The sequence below is a fragment of the Lipotes vexillifer genome, unplaced genomic scaffold, assembly GCF_000442215.2.
Source record: "Lipotes vexillifer unplaced genomic scaffold, Lipotes_vexillifer_v1.1 scaffold322, whole genome shotgun sequence".
Lineage (NCBI taxonomy): Eukaryota > Metazoa > Chordata > Mammalia > Artiodactyla > Lipotidae > Lipotes > Lipotes vexillifer.
The window spans coordinates 801297-811787 of NW_006776528.1; the positions used below are offsets into that span (position 1 = coordinate 801297).

A 10491-nucleotide genomic window follows, 5' to 3' on the forward strand; every position below is an offset into this window, starting at 1 on the left:
CCTCCCCAAGTCCGTCCTTCTGTCCGTCTCTCTTCCTTCTCCATCTTCTTTGGGTTGGCCCGACTTGCTGGGAAGAGCCTGCACCGTCCGTAGTCCCCCATCCCTCCTGACCCCCGCCCCGGCTCCGTCCTTTGGTCTCTTCTTGATGTGGCCGCCTGTGCGAGGGGAGCAGAGTCCAGAGGAGGCTGGCCTGGTGGTAGGCAGACGGGAGGAGGTCGAGAGGAGGGAGCCCAGCGCCCTTCCCTTGACCCCTTCCCTCCCCGCACTCTGGTACCTGGAAGCACAAGCCTCACCTCCCACCCCGGCTCAGGTGGGGAGCAGCTCGGGAGGTGGAGGAGCGCTGCGTGCTGTCCGTGCAGAGGATGCGGGGGGCTGTGCCCTGCGCTCTGTGCTTTGTGCAGCCCTCATCTGCTTCGTCCCATCGTGCCGTCTGGGTCTCTGTCTCTCTCCTTACTGCTCACCCCATTCTCTGGCCTCGCTTGTCGGTTCTCTGGTCCCCGTGCTCCTCCCCTTCCCTCTGGGTGTGCGTGGGTGGTTCCCCGCACCCATGTTGATAACCGCTTTGTTTCTGATTGATCTCAGCTATCTGGGCAGTGTTGTCGAGACAAGCCTCTCTTCAGCTCAATAGGTAAGGGAGCTCCGGCTGGGTGGGTGGGCAGGGGGCGGACCGGCGGACGGGCTTCCGCAGGGCCAGCGCTTCCTCCATAGGGGAATCCAGACCACAGCCCTCACCCCTCTGTGGGGCGGCAGCCTCCGCCCCGATGGCCCGTGGCTTCTGGGTCCCCACGCCCTGCTGCTGCCACGGCTGCCGGGCCTCGCTCGCACTGCCTCGCTGCAGCTTCTGAGCCCCTCCCAGAGCCTCCCTGCAGTTTTTGCACTCAGACACCTGGCCATCCTGCTGCCCAGAGCTTCCCACAGAAGCCCTTGGGGCCCTGCATGCACCCTCAGGGGCCTAGAATGCCTACGAGCGCTTTGCACCTCTGCATCTTGGAAACCTGGCCGGGCGCGTGGTGTCTCGGAGCACCGGCCCCTTTCTGCCCGGTTTCCCCAGTAGCAGGCATAGAGACCCCCTTCCTCCCTCAGCCCCCTGGGTGCAGATCTCCCCCTGGGGTGGCCGCTCCCTCACTGTCCTCTCGGGATCCTGCTGATGCTCGGTCCTCCCAGGAGCACGCGGCTGGGCTGCGGCCCTGCTCCTTTCCTCACCAGCCGGGTCTTTCTCAGGACCGGGCCAGCTGTCGTCCTCTGAGGGCAGGGGCAGGTCAGCACTCCTGAGCCTGCTCTGCAGCCTGTTGGCTGTCACAGGACTGAGGCGTGGACCTCGCCCGCAGGCTCACGTTGCTCTCAAGGCCCCTGCAGTAGCCACTGCTGATGTCCCTGGGCCACAGCGGCAGGAAGGGGTCTTGGAGGAGCTCCGCCGGAGAGGACAGGCCCCCGGGCAGAAGGCAGCTCTGCTCTCCACGTGGGCGACTCCTTCCGGGTGGAGGTCTCGGGAGCCTGACGGCAGAGGGGTGCCAAGTCTCTTTGAGAGGTTTTTGTGGTCCCCTGAGGCCAGCTCAGTCTCACGGCCGCTGACAAGATCTTCCTTTTGCCGTGGACGCCAGTCCCGTGCTTGTGGCAACAAGCAGATGCAGGCACCAGGCACTCAGATGGGAGGGGGAGCCTCCTCTGGGCGCTTCTGGCTTCCCGGGTTGAAGTCTCTGCATCCCTTCCCCACCTGGAGACGGCAGGAGGGCTAACGGTCCTGGCTCAGGACCATCGGTCTGCTCTGGGCGTAAGGATGGCCTCCCGTAAACAGGACGGCCTTGCCGTCTCCCTGTGATCTGCAGCCACGAGAGTGTCCGCAGCCAGAGGTCGCGGGATTGTGTGAGGCTGGCCGGGTGCCACGCCGCAGCCATGAGCTCGGGGAGACCCGGGACAGTGTAGTTAGGAGCGGCCAACGGAGTGACAGTGGCGGGACCGCCCTCCACCCTCCTGCTGTCCTCCCTGCCCCCAGTCGTGGCCCCCCGGCTGCCCCAGAGGAGTGATGACTCCAGGCCCAGCTCTCACTCCACTCCGGGAAAGTGCCTGGGCCCGGGCCCCGTTCTGGTTCGTGACCCCCTCCCCGGTGTCCCCACCTGCCAGCCCCGGGGGCTGGGTGCCCTCTCACTGCTGTGGTAAACCAGGAAGCCGGGGGCGCGATGCAGGGTGGTTTTTGCCCGGCCCGGCCAGCTCTCCAGCCTTGGGGAGTCAGGCCCTCACCGTGCTGCCTGCCGAGAGCTCTGGGTGGAGGCTGCTGGGCCCTTGCAGGAGCCAGGCTCCTTCTCGGGCGCCACCCTCACACTGCCTTTGCATGTGTCCCCGCTGGGTCTCGTCGGAGGTGGTGTGACTCGTCTCGTCCACGTGTGTCCTTGCTCTGTTCCCACTTCCTTCGCTCTCCCCTGTTCTGCTCCCGCCCCGCCCCTCCTCCTCTCCCCTTTCCTCCTCCTCCCAGCTCCCTTCTCGGACCTGTCCCTTTGTGGATGGGGCTCTCAGTTCCCTGTCTGACACCAGTAGCGGCCTGTTCTTGCATCCCCTCTGATCCCCTTTCCTGTTCATACTGACCTTGGCCTCCACGAGGCAGGTGGGTTGGGAGCGTGCTGGGGCCCCGTGTACTGGGTGAACCTTGGGAAGGAGGTCCCGTTGGTAAAAGCCTCTGCCGAGTTTGGAGGCCACACACTTGGCCCACCAGAGGGGGGCTGTCTGTGGGCGCAGTGGTGGGCACTGATCTCCGGACTCCTGGCTGGCTGTGCTGTGGCAGAGGGTGGGCTCACCCATGTCCTGGCTACACCGTGGATGTGAGTGGGTGTCCTCGGTCTCCGCCCCAGTCCTGTAGTCAGACGGCAGAGTGTCCGCTCAGGAGAGGAAGGAAGTGCTCCTTCATCACTGCTCTGCCTGTCACCGGGCACGGCAGCCACCGGGGTAACGGCCAGCTCTTGGGGCAGGAGGGCAGGAAAAGTCCGGAGGATTTCGACTGTCCTGCCCTGTGGTTTGCCTTTTTGAACCTGGCTGTGTCTTTCTTCCCCTGCTCCGGGTGAGCATACGGGGATATGCACTAAGGCCTCTGGGGCTATCTGGTTGTGATTTGGATTTTGTATGGATTTTGTAACAGGTGAGAGAGAGAAAAAGAGAGTGTTAAGGTCAGTTTCAGGCTGTCTTTGGTAGGTGTGAACCACAAAGAAACACCTGTGGGACAGAGAACTGGGGTTCATGGGGAACACGGTCCGGAGAAGCCCCTGGGCTTCAATTTCAGGCCTTCACCTTCCAGTAATGCTCGTACTTTCTGGGGGATGGGGTCCACGTTTGCTGAATTCTTGTGTGCTCTGGAGGAACTGGGGCTGACTGGAAAGAGAACTCCGGCCTCACCTCCCTGGAGGGCACCCCACTGGTCAGCCCTGGACCACCTGCTGCCCTTGTTCCAGGGATGGGATGGAGCTGCCTCCTACGGTCTGAGCGGCATCGGCATCAGAAGTCCATTACCCGAAAGTCCCCTGGGGGGCTTGGTGTGGATAGGGGACATGGCCCCGCTTCCCCCTTCCCAGACAAGGGAGGTGGTTTGATTCCAGTCTGCTGGGACACATTTCATGTGACTTTTCTACATAATTAGCTGAATATAAAGACCCATTTTGCCCCCTCCCCTGTACCTCCCGTCCTCCCAGGCCCTTGCTTTTATTTTTTGCCTCCTGTACCGGGAGAGTGTTCCAGTGCCTTGGGGAGCCTTCTCCTGTCGTGCATCTGAGCCTGAGCACCAAGCCAAACGCGAAAACAGGTGGACAGCAGGTGTCTTGGAAGAGCTGGAGCTTGGCTGCTTCACAGGGGAAAATTGGCTTCCCCTACTCAGTGGATGGTTGCTGCCTGGGAATCATTGCCTGAGGGCATCACTTCAGCCAGCTCTCCCCCTCCCTGGTCTGTCTTCTCTGGCTCTGCCACCGAAGCAGAGAATGTCAGTGACGGTGGCAGCGAGCGCGTGCGGGGCAGGCTGATTGCTCAGGTGCACATGCGAAAGCAGTGTTTTCCTTCCATGAAGCTTCTGCACCTGTTTCCCTTGGGAAGAAGCTGGACACGCAGTGTATCTGGTGTTGGGAGTCCTGGCTCTTACCCCGTGGTAACTGGATTTTAAGACAGACCTGCCTAACCTCTCTAAACTAACTTCAGTTTCTCCATCTGAAAAGTGGGGTCAATACAGTATTTGCCTCTTAGGGATGTTGTAAGGGTTAAAGAAAATTATTGCAGGGAACATAGATCAGTGCCTGGCGTGGTAAGTGGTAAGTAAATGCTGTATGATAAAAGTGGTCACAGTAGTAATATGCTGCTTGTAATAATAATGTTGTCCCTGGAAGTTTCAGCTGGCTTGGAGAATCCCTAGGAGTTTTCGGGGGCACCCTATACCCATTTCTCTCATGCCCAGAGGGTCACCCTGAATTGCGCTGTTTGCCTACTGGACCCTGCGTCCACTTGCTTGCCACGCGCCTCCTCAGCCTGTACACCATTCATCTGTATGGCCTTTTGGAAGACTGGCCAAGACCAGGAGGCAGATGAACCGAGCTGTGGATTCATGTCTTTTTCCTTTTAGGCAGCACGAAGAAGCCTTAGTCCAGGATGAGCGGGGGGTGAGGACGTTGCATCAGCTCTGGGAAGTCACGTTCCCTCGTGCCCTGGCCATCTCCAACCTTTGTCTGCCTCCCAAGTTTCCTTCCTATTGCTGCTGTGCAGGGTCTCCATGGGTAGGCTGTGGGGTTTGTGAAAGAGGAAGGAAGGGGGAGTTGGCAGTCAGGTCTTCGGGGTGAAGACCCGACCTCCAGTGGTGAGCTGGACTCCTTCTCTCTGAGACCGTGTGTGCATGTAGCCTGGTTCTTAGTTCTGTGCTCTTAGGGGGCTGTTGAAAATTAATACGTCTCTGACCTGAACTTGGGAGGAGCTTCTCCGTGCTGTATCTACTAAAGGACGATGGAATGATGGCATCCATCAAAGAAGATGTAGGTTGCTTCACTGTCAGTTAGTGCAAGAAACCCCAGGAACCAGAGGCTTATCTACAGTTAGTCTGTATGTTTTTCTTTCTCATCCCTGCAGAGATATCTGATGTTGGGGAGATGCGGCTGTAGTCTTCCCACCCCTCTTTTTTTTTTTAAACCTTAGATTGCTTGCTCACCACTGGGGACATTTTTTCCCCTCACAGGTTTGGCTGTCTACTCCTTCCTGTCAGAATTTACCCACCACTGATTGTGAGGGATGTGGAAGAGGGAGGTGTGGGGATGGAGGGAGAGTGACTCGCCCCCGTCCACCAGGGTCCTGGAGTGTCCCTGCTTCCCTGATGGCGTGCTAATGCCAGCACCGGAGGGAAAGAAAGAGCGACCTGCCTCCCTTTTCCCCCCCTTACTCCTCAGGGTCCAAGTTTGGCTTACTTTGAGAAGAAATGGCATTGGTCCATGTCTTCTAGATTTTCTTCTTTTATGATCCTTGAACAGTTCTCTCCAGTAAGCGCAGACTGTCACAGTCCATCCTCTCAGCTCTCTTTGGGCCCCTTTGTCACCTGGGCAGCACAGGCTCCAGTTAAGTTGTTGCCTTTGTCCTAACCATGCAGTTGCTCTGTTAGGCAAATGGCTACACCCACTCGACAACCGGGGCAGAAAGAGACGCTGACGTAGGTGGTCTCCTCTCCCGTAACCTTGGTTTTTCTGTCGAATCTTAAAATATGGATCCACTGGATACCTGCTGCGGATATCAAGGGCTTTGCAAGCCTGCCTGATTTGGACACTCTCACCGTCACAATCCACTTCCATCCTCTTCTGTTCTCTCACATGACTGATGAAGCCTGAGCCCAGTCTGCTGCTGAAATGTTGGTGGACGACAACTGTTAGTTGCTGTTGGCTGCCGGGGTTCTGCCTGAATCTTGGCGATGGAGGAGATGATGTCACTGGGCATTGGGTTCCCATCTGGCCCGGCCCTGTCTTTCCCGGAGGAGGACAGTCAGTGGGGTGGGGTTGTTCTTCCGCTCCTTTAATCTGCCCCTTTACTTTTCATTTCAAGGTCTTGACTGTGATGATCCACAAACTTCAGACATCCCAGCTGCTTCCTCCTCCCACTTCCTTGCCCCAGCTTGAGTGCTGTGTGATGGGTTCGCCATTAAAGCCCGTCTCTCCCTTTCCTAGGCCATCTGATGGCTCTACAGATTGGTGTCCACCTGCAGCAGGCCTCCCACTGCTGGAGCTCTCCACTGGGACTCTCTCTTCCAGGAGCAGCAGGAAGGCAGGTGTCAAGGAGCCGTCATGGGCACCTGGGACTCCGTAGAGCTGTGCTCTGTCTCCTCTGGGTCAGCTACTTGGCTTTCTTCCAGCTCCTCTTCCAAAGCTCTCTCGTCCGGGAGCTGACCTGTGCCTCTCCGATTGTCCCTTCCAGGATACATCCACCTGCTCCTGGGAATGCTGCTGTACCTGAGAGGCTGGAGGCTCTGAAATACCAACGGATAAAGAAGCCCAAAAAGTCATCGAAGGGCTCCTCGAAGTCAAAGAAACGATCCGGTAAATGTCGAGAAGCACCCTGCTCCTCTCTTCCCACCCTGACCTGCCACTACGGGCTTGTCTGGTTCAGGATCCCAGCCCTGGGTTCTCTGCACAATCGATTCCTCCAGCTTATCTCGTTCTTTGCTTCTCTTCAATACTAACTGTCAAGTAATACACAAATAGAATTTTCATATCAAAAAATGAGAAAAGTAAGGTTAAAAGTCTCAGATCATCCTCCCAGTTCTGTTTCGTCCAACCTGGGAACCATCCTTCTTGGGGGTATGTGTGTTCAGAACCCTTCTGTGCATACGCCTTTAGAAAACATGGCATTGTTTCAGTGTGTTTTTTTTTTTTTTGGCTGCGTTGGGTCTTTGTTGCTGTGCACAGGCTTTCTCTAGTTGTGGCGAGCGGGGGCTACTCTTCATTTCGGTGCGCGGGCTTCTCATTGTGGTGGCTTCTCGTTGTGGAGCACGCACGGGCTCTAGGCGTGCGGGCTTCAGTAGTTGTGGCGCACAGGCTTAGTAGTTGTGGCTCCCAGGCTCTAGAGCGCAGGCTCAGTAGTTGTGGCTAACAGGCTTAGTTGCTCCGCGGCACGTGGGGTCTTCCCGGACCAGGGATCGAATCCGTGTCCCCTGCATTGGCAGGCAGATTCTCAACTACTGCGCCACCAGGGAAGTCCCCTCCCTGTATTTTTTTAACAACATAAATAGTACTTTTCTTTCTCATTCTGTCATATGCCTTGGACATATCCCTATCTCCTTAAATATTTCCTCTTTATCATTTCAGGCCTCTGGTTGGACCTGAAATTCTGGGGTCCTACTCAGTGTTAAGGGGTCGCTGTGGCATGGACTTAGCCTCTGCGGGCTGGCCAGACTTTTCTCCATGAGATAGAGTGAAATTGCCGTATTTCATGAAAAGGACACCACTACTGAAATGTGTGGTTTATCCAGCAGCGATAGGTAGCTTCTAACATAGTGCAAAAATAATTCAGCCGTTTTTCAGACTTAGAAAATATCTATCACATGCTCTCTTTTTACCAGTGGTTTTAGAAGTGCTGTGACAGGCCGTCCAGGAAGCCCACTCACTGCACAGCTTCCTTGCCAGTCTTTCTTATCTACCGGAGTGCAACTTTCTGCAGAGGCTGGCTTATGGAAGAGTGATACACAGAGGCCCTTGAATCTTTGGGAGGCAGTGAGCACTTAGTTCTCACTTAGCCTTCAGGTGGTACTATTATCCTGTTAGTTTATAGGTTGGAATACTGAGGTGGAGAGAAAGAAAATGAATTTTTTAGGTTTGGGGAGAGAAATTAGAGCCCAAAGCTGAATTTTCAACCCATTTAAGCCCATTTCAGGTTAAGACCCATCTACATACCTACCTACCTATCATTTATCTATTATCTTTTTTTTTTTTTTTTTTTTTGGCAAAAAAGTCCCACGAGATGCCTGTATTCTCTGTTGTTCTGCTTGCAGTGGTCCTGTTTCCTGTCATATGTCCACAACTCGCAAATGCCCCCCGTATTTAGCCCAGATCTTGCCCATGAGCTCAAGTCTCATATTTCCAGGTGCCTGCTCCACATGCAGCTGGATGTCCTGTAAGCCTTTACCGTGTCCAAAATAGAGTTACTGATTATCCAGATGTGCTTCTCCTTGGTTCTTTCCCAGTTTCATAAAAGGCACTGCTACCTGCTCAGTTGCTCAGCGTTCTTCATCCTTGACCCTCTTCCTTTCACGTCTTACATCCAGTCCATCTGGTAAGGTCTGTTGACTTAACTTTTAAAACACATCCTGAATCTGACCACTTTTTTCTGTCTCAAATGCTAAAGCTAAATTACGAGTCATTCCCATCTCTCACCTTGCCCAGAGCAGTGGCCTCATCTCTGGCCCTCCTGCCTCCGTCCTGGCTCCTGCAGTGTATTCAACACACAGCGACCAGAGTGATTTTTAGAAAGTCACGCAAGTGTGCACACACATACACGCATGCACACGTACACACACGCTTCTGATTAAAACCCTCCAGAAGCTTCCCCCTGCAATCAGAACAGACTTCTGCCTGCCCTTCCTGCCTCACCGACTCTGCTCGCTGAGTTACCGTGATGTCCTTCCTTCAGTCAACAGGTCACGTTTGCTCTCAGCCTGGCGCTTTCACACTGTGGGAACACTTCTGCCCCAGGTCTGTGGAAGGTTCATAATTCGAGACTCGCCTCGGTGTTACTCCTTCAGAGTAGAAGCAATGCCTCATTCATTTGCCGTCTAATGATCCTATTTTATCTTTCTTGGTAGCACTTGCAGTATCTGACAGTTTTATACCTGTAGTTTTTAAGTCTTTATAGTTTGTCTCTTCCTCCCCATTGCCACATTGAAGTATAATCTTCTAGAATGCAAGGGCTTTACCTCTGTGTCCCCGGAAGGACCACAAGGCAGAGGGATGGCCCTGGCAGTCCAGGGTGGGCCAGACCTGACTCTAATGCGTATGGATAAAATCTGTGTGACGTCCGTCACTGCCTGGGGGAGGTGGTGGGGGGGAAGAGTGTGCTGAGTCCCAACCCCAGTACCTAGAATGATGCCTGGTACCCAGGAGGCACTAAAAGAGATGTATGAATATTTCTTTAATATCGATAAATAGAAGAAATATTAGATAAAAGGTACTGAATATATTCAATATTAAATACAAGATGAAAAAGAGATGTTGCTTGACTAGATCTGTGAATCTGCAGGAAGTACAGCCACAGCCGTCCTGCTTCCTGGCTCTCACTGGGACAGCACTTGGGGCGGCCCCGGGCACTGGCCCTTTGTGGTTTCTCTGCTGCACATTCTGCACTTGGGTGATTCCGGCGTGTGACCCTAGAGGCCGGACACCGTGCCCTGCAGAGGACGGCTGGGTGTGTGAGGCTGCCTTCTCCCTTTCACCACTGTCTTCTCTTTTCCTGTGTGTGTGCACCTGCTCCTCCCCAGATGGTTCTGCCTCCCAGGCTCAGAACCTTCCAAACTCTCAGGTCCTGTGGCCCGACGAAGCTGTCTGCCTCCGGAGGAAGAAGAGACATTCCCGGCCCGACCCCTTTGCCCGACTCTCAGACTTGTGCCACCGCCAGCTTCCGGAAGACCAGACGGCAATTCTCAGCAGCGTGGAGCATGATGACCCTGGCCACGCCACTTTGCTGTGATGCCACAACTTAAGCGTCCCCTGGGCGAGGATGCTGGCCGAGGGGCAAGGGTGGGCACGGGCGATGGGTGTGCGGGGCTTCGTCCTGTCCTGCCAGTGGAGGGGTGGCCTGGTCGTTAGTTTCCAGGGCTGCTCAGACCCTGGTTCTGCTTGTTGTCCCTCTGGCCTGAGTGGGTGTCTCCTCTGCATCCTGGCCTGCTGGCCTCGTGTCCAGCAGAGAGGGCTGAGGGCAGATTGGCCGCCGTGGCTGTGTGTAGAGCTCGGGAAGTGAACTGGGGACAGGGAGAGCTATGCCTCCTCCCCCCGCCTTCCCCTCTTCACTGGATGGATTTTTCCCACCTCCTCAAATATCTCTGGAGTGCAAAAGAGGAAGCAATGGCTCTCACTGCTGTCTGCTTCTGTTCAGTTTCTCAAGTCCTGAAAGAGGGCTGGACTTCCTGCCATCTTCCAGACTCTACATATATATAGATATAGATGCAAATGCGTATGTGTGTAGTTTGTGGGTTTCTTTATGTATATATATGTATGTGGAAGCAAATGCTGTTTACGTCTGTGGTCAATGGAAGGAGGAGGGAGAGGGCAGGCATGTGGGCTTTGTGGGAGGGGCTCGCGGGGGCCCTGGTGTCTATATCTCGGGAATGAGTCCTTCTGAACTGGGATTCACGCCTTCTCAGCTGAATTCCCCGTTTGTCTTGGCCTTCTCCCATTCAGGGTGGAAGCAGGGGCTTGCATGGTTCCTGCTGCCTGCTTTGGGGGGTTCAGGAGTGAGTTACCACAGCACTCAGCATAGCCTTTATCGCTTGGTTCGGGTGAAGAA

At 55.3% G+C, this 10491-nt stretch overlaps 1 protein-coding gene across 1 annotated transcript in view; it reads left to right on the forward strand.

Moving 5' to 3' along the window:
* The window catches only part of IGSF9B (immunoglobulin superfamily member 9B), a 46112-nt gene extending 36342 nt beyond the window's left edge, over nt 1-9770 (forward strand). The window contains exons 19-20 of the mRNA XM_007450398.1: nt 6412-6533; nt 9467-9770. Of these exons, the coding sequence (XP_007450460.1) occupies nt 6412-6533; nt 9467-9675 (331 nt within the window). The 3' untranslated portion in view covers nt 9676-9770. The remainder of the gene's footprint in view (nt 1-6411; nt 6534-9466) is intronic.
* The last annotated feature ends 721 nt before the right edge of the window (nt 9771-10491 follow it).